Source organism: Bolinopsis microptera, chromosome 13 (assembly GCF_026151205.1).
Source record: "Bolinopsis microptera isolate Bmic1 chromosome 13, MBARI_Bmic_1.0, whole genome shotgun sequence".
NCBI classification, from domain to species: Eukaryota; Metazoa; Ctenophora; class Tentaculata; order Lobata; family Bolinopsidae; genus Bolinopsis; species Bolinopsis microptera.
In genome coordinates, this window is record NC_087084.1 from 13,146,134 (window position 1) to 13,164,055 (window position 17,922).

The window sequence follows — 17,922 nt, forward strand, 5'->3', positions numbered from 1 at the left end:
AGTGTCATTTTAACACAATAGCTATGTGACTGTGTGTAAAACTGATTACGGAGTGGTGGTTAAAAATTAACCACAATGCACTGATCATCAGTGGTATTTACATTGTTCTCAAACTGTTTAGGTGCAAACAGCACGCATGCAAATTATCGATTATATTTACAAACATTTGCTTTGTACTTGTATGTCGTAATGATGTACACGTGATTATGGTTGGCCCAACCGACAACTATTCACAAACTTGATAATAGGCTGCAATGTATGCAGATCGATTGAATATAGATTATGCGATATACTACAAAACAGATTCCTAGTATTAAAGATTGTTTCCGTCTTGTGCAACAATCAACAATGGTTCAAAGATGTGCAATAGTCGCATCTTCGATACTTTCAATACTTATGTTGCCTGTTCATCTTAACCATATTTTATGAATCCTTCAAAATAACAGTTCTTCGATAAGAAGGTCGTTTAAATTTATTTTTGTATCTTTGACTACCAACTTGTATGAGGATTAGTCTATTTTCTATGGAGACTATATTTTTAATTGAACCTAACATTGTACTAAGATCATTCAAGTGAAAAAAATAAAACAGGTTATTTCTACCAAATGTCATCAGAAATCAAATTCCAACAATATTATGTTAAATGTAAAATGTCATCTTAAATTTAAATAATATTTAATATTTGTTTAATTAAATCTCAAAGTCACAGCAAAATGTGAAAACAGTGCTGAAAAAGCTTTAACATCTTTTCAATAATAAACTGTGTTAATCAAACAAATCCTTTTCTCCAAAATGTATAAACTTTTATTTCGAAATAGAAACACATCATCGCACGTTAAACCAAGCATTCAATTATGGCCGATAAGCATATTATCAACTGATCAATTAGCATCAATTAGCCAATTATAATCTTACTGACTCAGTCACAATAAGCTCGCACGGTAAAAGATTAAAAATCGAAATACAACACAACGACTGCCGGCCGAATAATCATCAAGTCTCATCATATCGAAAACGTTTTAACTTCCCATTAAACATAGAAAATTCGCATCAAAAATTCAGGGACCAAGCAAGGTCGATTTTTATTTCCCCAACCATATCCAAAAACATTCTCAAAAAGTTGCCCTTTACTGTTGTTGTAATCAAAATGTGAGACTGAGAAATTACAGACACAAACGTGAATTTTAATCTTAATCCTCAAATCATTATCTTAGTGAAATCGTAAAAAATCGGGATGCCAAATGCCATTAACACAAAAATCAACGTCTTCAAACTGAGCACTTAAAAATGAAGTTTTACATTAAAAGTTTTTACTTTCTCAGCTCACAAATGATTATCGAATAGAACATTTATTAATAGAAAAGTGGAAGATTACGATGGTAATCCCCCTCCCCATAACGCTCTGTACCCACTTTACGCCGTGGTTCATACATAATACATTACACTGGAGCGAGCTTACACAGTGTAATTTCCTCCAGTCTGCGCCGCATACGTTCATATAGGCGCGCGGCGCAGACTGGAGGAAATTACACTGTGTAAGCTCGATCCAGTGTAATGTTATATGTATGTACTACGGCTTCACGCAGATTTAATATACTCGACCAGCTCCCAGTTCAACACAGTGTCATTTTATTATTACTTTTAGTTTTTGGGGCAGATTTTTAGGAATCTACCCCAAATTAAAGTGAGAAAACTTTTTATAACCCGCGTCTGCAAGATCTGCAAAATTTGAGGTCGGAAGACGAACTGAGAGCGTGACGAGTAAATACGTCGAAGACATAATAGTCTAAATAATTAAACTCGTGGCACTTGGTGCACGGATTAAGCCTAGCTATTCCAGCCAAAAAGGGATCTGATCATCCTTTGATGATCCGGAAACGATAATCAAAGAAAATATCGATGTGATTTTTTTGGAAGTTGGCTGAAATACCTAGCTTTGATAATCACTGATATACAAAACGGTCAAAGAATTTTTTGTCTCATCTCAAATTCAATTTGGGATGATTTTATCACCATGATAATAATATTCATAAAACATATCTTAAAATCAGCCTGTTAATGCACTTAAATATGCGGCCCAACATTCACTGCTTACAACTCAGCAATCTATGTACTTACAGTTTCCTCATCACGAGAATTAAACGTACGAAAAAAAAAAACAACGGCAGGCTGCACATAGTAAATACAAAGTCCTCTGTGTCAATCAAGTCTTTTCATTTGGTGGCTGCGTCTGAGCCGACGTGTTTTACGTAACTGAAACCTTTGCCTGGAACATCACATCACGACCCTCACAACATGACGTCACGAATACATCTCATATCACGTGACGTCACGCGTGAGAAGCCACGCGTTAGTGTGTGGGTATTCATGGGTCCATTTTAGCAACCCAGTCCATAAGTACGTCTCCTTGATTGGCTTTGAATTTGTCGAGTGGAGTCCTCTTGTCTGATGAATTGTACGGCACGTAACTCGTTTGGAAGCCTGTTTTCAGGGTGGAGGATGTGGAGGATGTATTAGAGGCGTGCGCTGAACTGGTTGTTTTGCTTCTGGCTCGAGTGCTGAAACGTAGTAGGGCGGTTAGATACTTGGAAAAGATTATTGGTGTTGAAAAAGATAAGGTAATTCAATAATTTGATCAATTTTTGGAAATCGCCCGGAAATTTGATAAAATGTGCTTTTCTAGCAGGGAACAAAAACACGGACATGTTTGCTCTTTTGGAAAAATATTGCCTTATACAGAGCAGATTTCTGATAACGATCACAGTTGAAAACTTCTACAGAAGGAAATGAAATCAAGAGTAGAAAAACTTACTTTGTATCTCTGTTATTATTTCTGAAGTCGAATCCGGTATCAAGACCAGTGGTGGTAGGGAAACGGGTCTTGTTCTCTTTGTTAGCCTGGACCTCTTGCTTGTAGGCTCGTTTGTGGAGTACGTAGTACTCGTTGTTTGAGGGAATCTTTATAGATGAACTGAGGAAAGGTTAAGGATTAATTATTTGTTAATAATACATACAAACTAATGAACTGTGGAGAGTGGTGAATGGTCGTGATATATTTTCTGTGGTGTTAATGAAACTGCTTTGGTGGTCGTGGGAAAGAAAGGACAGAAGACAATTCGAACTTGGTCGCAGTAAAACCACCGACTACTTGACACTTTGGTATAAAACTACCGCAGAAAACTGAAAATACCTCATTTGGGAGATGGTTGAACACTTGAATAACCCCCAGGCAGAAATATCGACTAATCTTTCGACCACAATATGCAAAATGAATTGTGTTTCGTGTTTACAGCATTAAGGGACCTTCTTGGACCTTCTAATCTAATTTAGATCCGGATATAGCCTAGCGTGGTGCCAATTTCCGGGACAATTCCGACATAGAGCTTCTTAGGGTGCCTATATATCAGCCAACAAAGAAAAAAAAACAAATTAAAATATCTTCATTATTTTTATCACGGAATTCTGAAGTGTCAAAATATTAGCGCAAGAATTACCAATTCTCAGAAAAAGGAGCATGGCAGTGGCAGAGAGAAACATACCAGAGTATATGAGTTTAACTCCCCGGAGCAAGCCTTTCAAGTCAGCCTAATTTTTTAACTTAAGCACAATAATCAAAGAAAGGTTCCTATGGCTTGGCCAGGCTATCAGACAGTTATAAGTTATATGTAGAGGGCACGAGGACCGAGAAGCAGTTAGCAGCTGTATAATGCTAGTATATATAGTATTTATAAATAGTATATATATACTATTTAGCAAAGTATTGTCTACTAATAGAAACTCAATGTCTATAAACGTCTCGAGTTACAATGTTGTCTCGGTACACGTTGTTAAGAACGGGGCAAGTATTTAACTAAAACTAAAAGTATTCCGTTGGTATTGGTAACGATATATGTACTAAGTGAACAGTGTGTTAAGTTATGAGCAGTGTGAAGCCATGTGTGTGCTATGGAAAGTGTAGTGGCATGTGCAAATACTAAATATAACACAAGAGACTATCAGACTCAATATCGGACTCAACAACAAAGGAAACTAACTTAAATAAGAGACGATCATTAGTGTGTTGAATAAGGGGAATTAAAAGAAGATCTGACATGTCACGTGTTATAATGTCACGTGTAATGTCACGTGTAATGTCACGTGTAATATCACGTGTAATGTCACGTGTAATATCACGTGTAATGTCACGTGTAATATCACGTGTAATGTCACGTGTAATGTCACGTGTAATGTTACATACCAGGAGGAGGCTGAAGAGCCGATGGAACTGTAACTAGCGTGTTTACATTTCAGTGTGTTAGCCCAGTCATCATGGGGCGGTCTGTTGGATGATGTGGAGTTTGAAGAGGAACTGTTCGTGTCGTTAAATATCTTCCATTCGCTTTTCCCTGGGGAGAGTCAGGGTTTAGGGGTAATTAGGGGTAATTAATTAGGGGTAATAAAGACAAGTGAGAAGTAATATAGTAAGTGAGAAACACTGTTTAAAAATATGGAGCTCAGTGTTGTTTTTGAAGAGGCCAATATGGAGCTCAGTGTTGTTTTTGAAGAGGCCAATTGATTTATCAAAACAAACGTGGAAGTGGTAACTAAATAAACCAAACAATGAGTGTTGAAAAAAGCACATACCTGGGAGTTTATTAGAGTTGTTCTTGCCGATGCCAAATAGATAAAATTTGTCTGAAACCATGTTGCTGTAAAAGTTGGCGGTTAAGTATTGGGAATTTATAACAGAAAACATTGAATCAGTTAAATTATTCCTTATTTAAATTCCACATCTACAATATGTAATATACATAGGAATTTACCCAAGAAAACATATCAACTATGCGACTCATAAATACTACTATTCCAATCCGGATTTTACATACAATATACAATAACACAATATTATGTTTTACGATATGCAAAACTCCGAGGTAAAAAACAACACAGGGCAAAGATAAACGCATGACACTCGTACAACAAGCAAATGCAAAAATTATGTAAAAACTCTGAAAAACATGGCGTCAAGAACAAAACATGACGAAAAGAAAACTTATTAGGACTGAAATATCAATTACTCCCCTCTGCAGTTCACTTGTAATCAAATGAAATGCATAAAATCGAATAACAAAGCATAAAATTCGATTTCTATAAATAGGCTGCTATCCAGGATTACCCCAAATATACCCCTGGTGTTTAGCTAAAAACAGAATTTATCTAGTTAGCAAAGAGGAACATTATGTAGTTAACAAAGGGGAATATGCCACACTGCGAGAAATGCAACAAGAGCCCTCTCTCTCTCTCTCTCTCTCTCTCTCTCTCTCTTTCTCTTTCAGCAGGTCCGGTATTTTATTAGAAACAAAGTAAGAAACCGATACTGCCTCTCCCCGCGTATAGCCATACTTTTAAAAGTTAAATCCCAATTTATTTTAATTGCATTTACAAGAAAAACTCTTTTAAAAGTTAACAGACGAAATCTACAAGCCAGCAACATAACGTGTCAACAAGTCCGAATTAGGAAACGAAAATGCGAATAACAAGAGCCCTAACGGCTGTTCCTTCAGCCGACCAAATCTGAACATATTAGGTCATAACAGTTCTCTCAAATTAGCGAACTTTGGGAACTGGGTAAACGTTAGAAACTCATAATGCAGCAGACTTTGTCGTTTGTAAGATTCTACAGAGACACATTTCTACCAAAATAGCAGGATGATACATGAATAGCACGACGATACATAATAGTAGAACACGGCTCTCTCCAATTATACGGGTTAACTTTAGACTATTTTAAAAAGAGTTCAAGTCACGTATTCTAGGTCAGGTTATTAAAGTCACGTATTATAGGTCACGTATTATAGGTCAGGTTATTAAAGTCACGTATTCTAGGTCAGGTAATTCACGTACGGTCCCGCTGATTTATACAATACTACGGCTGCAGCAGAGGGAATCATGACAACTGTACTATCATACAGGCACAAAATAGCAACCAGAGAGAGAGAGAGACTGAAGTTGGCACACTTTTCGACACCTGAGAGAGAGAGAGAGAGCGAGAGAGAGAGCGAGAGAGAGTCGGGCTCATGCTCTCTCGATCAATACTGACTAACAAGTTGTTTCTTAGAATCGAGAATCGGCAAATTCTGGTAATCCGCTGTATTTTCCTTATCTTATGTACCTGAGATTCAGATAAGGGACGAGGAATACAGATAAGGGACATTAGACATGTTCAGGGGGAGGTCAAGGTGGACCCATGGGAATATTATACGGTAGACAATGAAGTGCGCTGGAAGTGAGCTTGCGCTGCGTCTGTTTCCCAATGACCTGATGATTCTGAGAACTGCATATGCACCGCTCACCGCTAGTTTCGGGGAAGTACGTGGGTCTATTGTGTAATATTGGCCGTACTGTGGTTTCTTCTTGCTCACATTGTGTGCTATTGTTTGGAGACTGTGGAAGTAGTCTGGAACAAGAGAGAGAGAGAGAGAGAGAGAGAGAGAGAGAGAGAGAGAGAGAGAGAGAGAGAGAGAGAGAGAGAGAGAGAGAGAGAGAGAGTGCTATTGTTTGGAGAGGACTGTGGAAGTTGTCTGGAACAACTCCTGTTCTTCCAGACTTACTGAACAACTGAACAAGAGGCGTGTTGTAGGAGATTATAAAGCTGTGGAGAAGAAACATGTCCATCTTAATTAATAAAATAGTTCACAATTAAATTTAAAACTGGTTATATTACATACAAGCGCAAATTATTCAAACTAAAACGTGATGCAAGCGAGAAAATAATCGTGACAGGGGTAAGAGTATGCATGAGGAGACACAACGCAGTTGTAAACAATGGACTCAACTCTTACCAATGAATGCTTTACATTATGCAGGAAAACACAGTCCCACTTTAAAATTATCACGCAGATATATTAAATCACACCAATAACGAGTGATGCAACATAATATCTGACAAGCACACACGCAGACACATGTGTTTCTCCCACACACGCAAACGTGATACGTGAATGTAATTGTTTGGAGTAATTAAATAAATCTAATTAACTAGACACGGTATAACCAGGAGAGATACAACAAGGGCGGGGAAATGTTGGTTAATACCACGAACACATAGATAGCGCTGGACGGGGGGAGCTGGACGGGGAAATAAGAAAACCACGCACAACAGTTTGCAGTATGATAGTAGTCAGCTGGTATGTGTAGGGTTTCCCAGCGATATATTATGCAGTGCATACATTATGTAATGTTACATATTCTACATATAGCATAATGTTCCTTTGTAAAGCGATGATGATCGCAAACTGCACGGATGTGCTGTAAGGATTCCTGCCGCGATCAGTTGTGGAGGGTTGGGATCGTAGTTAGGGCTAAATATGGTAGTTAGGGTTAAATATGGACATGTTATAGTTATTTGTAGTAGTACAAAGTTAGGATGCACATGTAGCTAGATTAACAGCTATTTGTAGCAATGGGCGAGGAGTACAATATAGAAAGGAGCATAAAGTAAGGAACATATTTAGTAAGGAGCATAATATGATAAAGATAATAATATAAATAGTAAGATAATATTATAAAGGAGCATAAAGTAAGGCACTAATTCATAGCCAGACTAAGTATTATCATCAAAGATAAATGGAGAAATCATGAGACCGCAAGTGGAGTAATAATATGACGAAAGATCACAAATCACCGGTCCCAGAAATGGAGAGATGGAGGGTAATAGTAGTCCATGGTCACGTGCTTGGTCACGTGCTGGCTGATTAGGATTCAACTAGACGTGTTTTATAAATCTCTCTGTGGTTATCTTATTCTCTGAGGAGGACCAATATCATTGGCTAATTTGCTGGCAATTCGTGAAGAATATTATTCTTAAACCATGTACGAATTATGCGACCATATGCGAATAGACCAGGACTACGTGTGTTAGTGTGTGGCTTGTAGCGCGGTTTGTATAAACAGAGGGGAGGAAAGTTGAGGAGAATTTAAAACAGCGGTGTTCAAGCTCTGCCGTTTTCTGCCAAAAGTGCTTAAAGACCACTCAAAAATGTAGGCACATTTCTCAGAAAACAGCAGAGCTGAATAAGTATATATCCACCAGCGTGCGCTTTTCGCATAGCGGGCTCTCACCAGCCCGCTGTCAAAGGGCCCGATATCTCTACAGCCCGCTCATGATATAGCCCGCTAACAAGTGACATTTAATTTGACCAGTAGCAATATAGCCCGGAGTTCTCTAAAATATATACAGCTGGAGCCAATCTTGTACGGTGAATATGGAAATGGCTTGTGCCCACATTGTCTCACAGTTACCAACTCAGAAGTTAGTACGAGATATTTGACATATTCAATGATATTGGACAGTTTTGCAACAGACTTGTAACTGATAACTGTAACTAAGGTGCGGGGGAGAAGACAATATAACACGTACAGTAGCTGAACAAAGAGATAATGAGGGCTCTCCCCGTGAAATACATGGTAATTAGTAAAAAAGTTAATTCACTGTCTCATGATTCGCAGAAAACGTTTCTCTGTGCTACTAAGTAAACATGACGTCATGAGGTACGTCATCTGGTGCGTCATCAAGGGGAATTAATCATGTTACCTACCGCGCGCTACATAGCAAAGCGTTTTAAATAAATAAAGACGGTATAATTATAGGAAATACCGTTATCCAGGGTGAAGGAAATATTGTGACGTCACAATATAATATGTATCGCTAGGAGCAGAAATTTGACGTCACAGCATATCGCTAGAAGGAGAAATGTAACTGCACAGACCGCAAGTATTCAACAAAACACAACTATTCAACAAAAAACAACTATTCAAAAAACGTGAAGCAAGGTAGAGAACAGCAGTGTGACGTCACAATACAGAAAACGATAAGTAAAACTCATTTTTGAAGCAGTAAAAGTGTCACTCTGACTCACAAACAGGTAAATGTTACTGCGTCTAAATGTGTCGACGAATAGAACCGATTTACTTCGCTTTTCACGCTACTCTGTATACTCAGTGTAAGTTTTGAGGTCTGAGGTAAACCGTTAAGTGTTATCTTGTGTCACGTGGGTTGTTATAGTAACACCGCGCCTTGTGTCACGTGGGTTGTTATAGTAACACCGCGCCTTGCTGTTAAACACTGTTTGAGGGTGCGGAAAGCAACTGACAACCAATAGGAACAGAGCAGTAAGTAGCTGCCATAGTATTAAGGATCTTCTAAGACTGAAACCGACCAATCATGTGACAGATTGAGTCTACTGAGAAATCAGCCAATCATGTGGCAGTATCTGTCCTGACAATCATTACCTAACATCCACCGCAGATATCTCGCAACAAACAAAGAACTAATTGTGATGGTAGTAGGACCTAGCAGTAGTAGGACCTAGCAGTGAACCAATCATTTGACTCTCTTGCTAGTTGTATGTTATTAAAATGAGGAGGGTGATATAGTGTTATTAGATGATGTTGTTGCGGCGTGACTTTCATAGTGGAATCAGCCTGCTTGGTGTGATGTTACTGTAGGAATCAACCTAATCGGCGTGCTCTCTCTCTCTCTCTCTCTCTCTCTCTCTCTCTCTCTCTCTCTCTCTCTCTCTCTCTCTCTCTCTCTCTCTCTCTCTCTCTCTCTCTCTCTCTCTCTCTCTCTCTCTCTCTCTCTCTCTCTCTCTCTCTCTCTCTCTCTCTCTCTCTCTCTCTCTCTCTCTCTCTGAGATGAAAATATGTGTCGGCTATCAGCAGGTTAAGGTATTTGGGTAGTACATATTTGTAGAGCGGATATAACACTGGTGGTTATAGGTTAATGTTAGCAGTTTGCAAATGTAGTGCAAATGTAGTGCAAATGTAGTGCAAATGTAGTGCAAATGTAGTGCAAATGTAGTGCAGATGTAGTGCAAATGTAGTGCAAATGTAGTGCAAATGTAGTGCAAATGTAGTGCAAATGTAGTGCAAATGTAGTGCAAATTTATAGCAAATGTAGTGCAAATGTAGTGCAAATGTAGTGCAAATGTAGTGCAAATGTAGTGCAAATGTAGTGCAAATGTAGTGCAAATGTAGTGCAAATGTAGTGAGTTGGTCACTACATAATACATGGTGTAAGACAATGGTAATGGAGGTTTAAATGATGTGATGAGATTCCAAATTAATACACAAGAATGAAGCTGAAAACATAAAATGGAGAACGACGGTTGGACAATGGACAACAATGTCTAATTTCAATTGCAGGTACCACCCGTATTCACACTCAGACCTGAGTTTAGTCATTTTCCGATACGAGATTGGGGACGGGTTCTAAAAACAAACAAACAAACAACAATGTCTAATTTCAATTAAAACAAACGCGGCTCCACCGAGTCACCAGATACAAATTACAAACCCTTATAAGACAGGAATCCCAAATAAATGAACCTCGAATAAACACAACAGAACGAAGTTTTATAATGAATGCCATGAAAAAAAGGCTTCAAACAAGATACGAATCTCTTGGAACAGTCGGTTACAACTTAGTCCTGAGATTCCGAGAAAAATATCTAAAAATTAGCCGGAGAAACCTTACTATATGTAGTGTCGACTACAGAGAGCTAGCTAGGAGGGTAGGAGGGCTGACATATAATCCGTCAGAGAACAGTTTAATACACGGGATTTGTTAGAACATTAATATGTTAAACACGCGCCATACTGCAAGACATAGGTACCCTGAACACAGAGACTAGTAACATGTGTTGTGGGGGAGTGGGCCCGGGTGCTCTGTGCAGAGAGAGGTCAAATACTCGGTATATATTACTTGTATTGAGCCGCTTTGTACAGCCTTCAATTACTAAATCAAACTCGCTCATTGGTACAATGCCACGTGGTGGGAATACCGGTCTCTGATTGGCTGGGGAACATGATGCTTGTTTCTCATTGGCTGGCGAGTCATCCTATTGATCCCTCTCACTATGTGCATTATTATAGAGAGAAGCCACAAATTTGGACAATCCAAGGCAAGTACTCTGGCACCCAAGCTCGACAAGGAATGGGCCAGTAGGAGGCCTGGAGGATAGTCACATGATACTCATTGACCAATCACAGCCCGCAGGAAACCAGCTCATTTTACCGTAACTTCACCGGGATAAAGACAGAAAACTACATACATAATGGTAGAAAGAAATAAGCGTGTCTATAAGAGACACAACACAAGGAACACAAGGAAATGTATACTGTTTCTGTAAACTTCCAGGGTTCCTGGGTCAGAGCCTTCACTAGAATACAGTGTCATGTGACTGTTTTCCAGGCTTCCTATTGGTCAATTACTTAACTAGATGTTAAAGTAAAACAAATATATAATAGTCGTTAACTGACAGTTTAGGGTCCAGATTGTAACATAACTAGATGTTAAGATAGAAATGTGGTTCACTTAAAGCAGTTCAAACTGCTTAAATAATTATTCGAAGTGCCGTAGTAAACTTATTATGAAAACAAAAAGTAAAAGAGATTTAAATATAAGACGTCACATAGTTACTGCAGGTTAATCAATTATCTTCCTTGGAATTTGGTGAGTCCAGACTGTCAAACAACGAACGGTTAAAAATCCATCTCTTTCCAATTATCAAATAAAGGTAGAAATGTGGTCAAACGATCGTGCGGCATGAACTGATATTTGCAAACCGTGCTGTTGTCACACACCGTTATGCGGAACAATATTTCTATGCTAGTGGAAAATTTCTATTGTCAATGATATGGTCAAACTATCATTACTGTCAAACTTTATCACTATAGTGCCGCTATATCTCCAACTATCACTACAGTGCCGCTATATCTCCAACTATCACTACAGTGCCGCTATATCTCCAACTATCACTACAGTGCCGCTATATCTCCAACTATCACTACAGTGCCGCTATATCTCCAACTATCACTACAGTGCCGCTATATCTCCAACTATCACTACAGTGCCGCTATATCTCCAACTATCACTACAGTGCCGCTATATCTCCAACTATCACTACAGTGCCGCTATATCTCCAACTATCACTACAGTGCCGCTATATCTCCAACTATCACTACAGTGCCGCTATATCTCCAACTATCACTATAGTGCCGCTATATCTCCAACTATCACTACAGTGCCGCTATATCTCCAACTATCACTACAGTGCCGCTATATCTCCAACTATCACTACAGTGCCGCTATATCTCCAACTATTACTACAGTGCCGCTATATCTCCAACTATCACTACAGTGCCGCTATATCTCCAACTATCACTACAGTGCCGCTATATCTCCAACTATCACTACAGTGCCGCTATATCTCCAACTATCACTACAGTGTCGCTATATCTCCAACTATCACTACAGTGCCGCTATATCTCCAACTATCACTACAGTGCCGCTATATCTCCAACTATCACTACAGTGCCGCTATATCTCCAACTATCACTACAGTGCCGCTATATCTCCAACTATCACTACAGTGTCGCTATATCTCCAACTATCACTACAGTGCCGCTATATCTCCAACTATAACTACAGTGCCGCTATATCTCCAACTATCACTACAGTGCTGCTATATCTCCAACTATCACTACAGTGCCGCTATATCTCCAACTATCACTACAATACCGCTATATCTCCAACTATCACTACAGTGTCGCTATATCTCCAACTATCACTACAGTGCCGCTATATCTCCAACTATCACTACAATACCGCTATATCTCCAACTATCACTACAGTGCCGCTATATCTCCAACTATCACTATAGTGCCGCTATATCTCCAACTATCACTACAGTGCCGCTATATCTCCAACTATCACTACAGTGCCGCTATATCTCCAACTATCACTACAGTGCCGCTATATCTCCAACTATCACTACAGTGCCGCTATATCTCCAACTATCACTACAATGCCGCTATATCTCCAACTATCACTACAGTGCCGCTATATCTCCAACTATCACTACAGTGCCGCTATATCTCCAACTATCACTACAGTGCCGCTATATCTCCAACTATCACTACAGTGCCGCTATATCTCCAACTATCACTACAGTGCCGCTATATCTCCAACTATCACTACAGTGTCGCTATATCTCCAACTATCACTACAGTGCCGCTATATCTCCAACTATCACTACAGTGTCGCTATATCTCCAACTATCACTACAGTGCCGCTATATCTCCAACTATCACTATAGTGCCGCTATATCTCCAACTATCACTACAGTGTCGCTATATCTCCAACTATCACTACAGTGCCGCTATATCTCCAACTATCACTACAGTGTCGCTATATCTCCAACTATCACTACAGTGCCGCTATATCTCCAACTATCACTACAGTGCCCCTATATCTCCAACTATCACTACAGTGCCGCTATATCTCCAACTATCACTACAGTGCCGCTATATCTCCAACTATCACTACAGTGCCGCTATATCTCCAACTATCACTACAGTGCCGCTATATCTCCAACTATCACTACAGTGCCGCTATATCTCCAACTATCACTACAGTGCCGCTATATCTCCAACTATCACTACAGTGCCGCTATATCTCCAACTATCACTACAGTGCTGCTATATCTCCAACTATCATTACAGTGTCGCTATATCTCCAACTATCACTACAGTGTCGCTATATCTCCAACTATCACTACAGTGTCGCTATATCTCCAACTATCACTACAGTGCCGCTATATCTCCAACTATCACTACAGTGCCGCTATATCTCCAACTATCACTACAGTGCCGCTATATCTCCAACTATCACTACAGTGCCGCTATATCTCCAACTATCACTACAGTGCCGCTATATCTCCAACTATCACTACAGTGCCGCTATATCTCCAACTATCACTACAGTGCCGCTATATCTCCAACTATCACTACAGTGCCGCTATATCTCCAACTATCACTACAGTGCCGCTATATCTCCAACTATCACTACAGTGCCGCTATATCTCCAACTATCACTACAGTGCCGCTATATCTCCAACTATCACTACAGTGCCGCTATATCTCCAACTATCACTACAGTGCCGCTATATCTCCAACAATCACTACAGTGCCCTATATCTCCAACTATCACTACAGTGCCGCTATATCTCCAACTATCACTACAGTGCCGCTATATCTCCAACTATCACTACAGTGCCGCTATATCTCCAACTATCACTACAGTGCCGCTATATCTCCAACTATCACTACAGTGCCGCTATATCTCCAACTATCACTACAGTGTCGCTATATCTCCAACTATCACTACAGTGCCGCTATATCTCCAACTATCACTACAGTGCCGCTATATCTCCAACTATCACTACAGTGTCGCTATATCTCCAACTATCACTACAGTGCCGCTATATCTCCAACTATCACTACAGTGCCGCTATATCTCCAACTATCACTACAGTGCCGCTATATCTCCAACTATCACTACAGTGCCGCTATATCTCCAACTATCACTACAGTGCCGCTATATCTCCAACTATCACTACAGTGCCGCTATATCTCCAACTATCACTACAGTGTCGCTATATCTCCAACTATCACTACAGTGCCGCTATATCTCCAACTATCACTACAGTGCCGCTATATCTCCAACTATCACTACAGTGCCGCTATATCTCCAACTATCACTACAGTGCCGCTATATCTCCAACTATCACTACAGTGCCGCTATATCTCCAACTATCACTACAGTGCCGCTATATCTCCAACTATCACTACAGTGCCGCTATATCTCCAACTATCACTACAGTGCCGCTATATCTCCAACTATCACTACAGTGCCGCTATATCTCCAACTATCACTACAGTGCCGCTATATCTCCAACTATCACTACAGTGCCGCTATATCTCCAACTATCACTACAGTGCCGCTATATCTCCAACTATCACTACAGTGCCGCTATATCTCCAACTATCACTACAGTGCCGCTATATCTCCAACTATCACTACAGTGCCGCTATATCTCCAACTATCACTACAGTGCCGCTATATCTCCAACTATCACTACAGTGCCGCTATATCTCCAACTATCACTACAGTGCCGCTATATCTCCAACTATCACTACAGTGCCGCTATATCTCCAACTATCACTACAGTGCCGCTATATCTCCAACTATCACTACAGTGTCGCTATATCTCCAACTATCACTACAGTGCCGCTATATCTCCAACTATCACTACAGTGCCGCTATATCTCCAACTATCACTACAGTGCCGCTATATCTCCAACTATCACTACAGTGCCGCTATATCTCCAACTATCACTACAGTGCCGCTATATCTCCAACTATCACTACAGTGCCGCTATATCTCCAACTATCACTACAGTGCCGCTATATCTCCAACTATCACTACAGTGTCCGCTATATCTCCAACTATCACTACAGTGCCGCTATATCTCCAACTATCACTACAGTGTCGCTATATCTCCAACTATCACTACAGTGCCGCTATATCTCCAACTATCACTACAGTGCCGCTATATCTCCAACTATCACTACAGTGCCGCTATATCTCCAACTATCACTACAGTGCCGCTATATCTCCAACTATCACTACAGTGCCGCTATATCTCCAACTATCACTACAGTGCCGCTATATCTCCAACTATCACTACAGTGCCGCTATATCTCCAACTATCACTACAGTGCCGCTATATCTCCAACTATCACTACAGTGCCGCTATATCTCCAACTATCACTACAGTGCCGCTATATCTCCAACTATCACTACAGTGCCGCTATATCTCCAACTATCACTACAGTGCCGCTATATCTCCAACTATCACTACAGTGCCGCTATATCTCCAACTATCACTACAGTGCCGCTATATCTCCAACTATCACTACAGTGCCGCTATATCTCCAACTATCACTACAGTGCCGCTATATCTCCAACTATCACTACAGTGCCGCTATATCTCCAACTATCACTACAGTGCCGCTATATCTCCAACTATCACTACAGTGCCGCTATATCTCCAACTATCACTACAGTGCCGCTATATCTCCAACTATCACTACAGTGCCGCTATATCTCCAACTATCACTACAGTGCCGCTATATCTCCAACTATCACTACAGTGTCGCTATATCTCCAACTATCACTACAGTGCCGCTATATCTCCAACTATCACTACAGTGCCGCTATATCTCCAACTATCACTACAGTGTCGCTATATCTCCAACTATCACTACAGTGCCGCTATATCTCCAACTATCACTACAGTGCCGCTATATCTCCAACTATCACTACAGTGCCCCTATATCTCCAACTATCACTACAGTGCCGCTATATCTCCAACTATCACTACAGTGCCGCTATATCTCCAACTATCACTACAGTGCCGCTATATCTCCAACTATCACTACAGTGCCGCTATATCTCCAACTATCACTACAGTGTCGCTATATCTCCAACTATCACTACAGTGCCGCTATATCTCCAACTATCACTACAGTGCCGCTATATCTCCAACTATCACTACAGTGCCGCTATATCTCCAACTATCACTACAGTGCCGCTATATCTCCAACTATCACTACAGTGCCGCTATATCTCCAACTATCACTACAGTGCCGCTATATCTCCAACTATCACTACAGTGCCGCTATATCTCCAACTATCACTACAGTGCCGCTATATCTCCAACTATCACTACAGTGCCGCTATATCTCCAACTATCACTACAGTGCCGCTATATCTCCAACTATCACTACAGTGCCGCTATATCTCCAACTATCACTACAGTGCCGCTATATCTCCAACTATCACTACAGTGCCGCTATATCTCCAACTATCACTACAGTGCCGCTATATCTCCAACTATCACTACAGTGTCGCTATATCTCCAACTATCACTACAGTGTCGCTATATCTCCAACTATCACTACAGTGCTGCTATATCTCCAACTATCACTACAGTGCTGCTATATCTCCAACTATCACTACAGTGCCGCTATATCTCCAACTATCACTACAGTGTCGCTATATCTCCAACTATCACTACAGTGCCGCTATATCTCCAACTATCACTACAGTACCGCTATATCTCCAACTATCACTACAGTGCCGCTATATCTCCAACTATCACTACAGTGCCGCTATATCTCCAACTATCACTACAGTGCCGCTATATCTCCAACTATCACTACAGTGCCGCTATATCTCCAACTATCACTACAGTGCCGCTATATCTCCAACTATCACTACAGTGCCGCTATATCTCCAACTATCACTACAGTGCCGCTATATCTCCAACTATCACTACAGTGCCGCTATATCTCCAACTATCACTACAGTGCCGCTATATCTCCAACTATCACTACAGTGCCGCTATATCTCCAACTATCACTACAGTGCCGCTATATCTCCAACTATCACTACAGTGCCGCTATATCTCCAACTATCACTACAGTGCCGCTATATCTCCAACTATCACTACAGTGCCGCTATATCTCCAACTATCACTACAGTGCCGCTATATCTCCAACTATCACTACAGTGCCGCTATATCTCCAACTATCACTACAGTGCCGCTATATCTCCAACTATCACTACAGTGCCGCTATATCTCCAACTATCACTACAGTGTCGCTATATCTCCAACTATCACTACAGTGCCGCTATATCTCCAACTATCACTACAGTGCCGCTATATCTCCAACTATCACTACAGTGTCGCTATATCTCCAACTATCACTACAGTGTCGCTATATCTCCAACTATCACTACAGTGCCGCTATATCTCCAACTATCACTACAATGCCGCTATATCTCCAACTATCACTACAGTGCCGCTATATCTCCAACTATCACTACAGTGTCGCTATATCTCCAACTATCACTACAGTGCCGCTATATCTCCAACTATCACTACAGTGCCGCTATATCTCCAACTATCACTACAGTGTCGCTATATCTCCAACTATCACTACAGTGCCGCTATATCTCCAACTATCACTAC

The 17,922-nt window shown here is 40.4% G+C and overlaps 2 protein-coding genes across 2 annotated transcripts in view; one reads left to right on the forward strand and one right to left on the reverse strand.

Annotated features, from left to right (window-relative positions):
- Positions 1–17,922, forward strand: part of LOC134824674 (Bardet-Biedl syndrome 7 protein homolog) — a 638,888-nt gene that overhangs the window by 323,174 nt on the left and 297,792 nt on the right. The window lies entirely within an intron of this gene.
- Positions 593–17,922, reverse strand: part of LOC134825278 (uncharacterized) — an 85,374-nt gene continuing 68,044 nt past the window's right edge. The window contains exons 2-5 of the mRNA XM_063837435.1: positions 4,624–4,690; positions 4,238–4,385; positions 2,813–2,971; positions 593–2,558 (exon numbers count right to left, since the gene is read on the reverse strand). Of these exons, the coding sequence (XP_063693505.1) occupies positions 2,366–2,558; positions 2,813–2,971; positions 4,238–4,385; positions 4,624–4,684 (561 nt within the window). The 5' untranslated portion in view covers positions 4,685–4,690 and the 3' untranslated portion in view covers positions 593–2,365. The remainder of the gene's footprint in view (positions 2,559–2,812; positions 2,972–4,237; positions 4,386–4,623; positions 4,691–17,922) is intronic.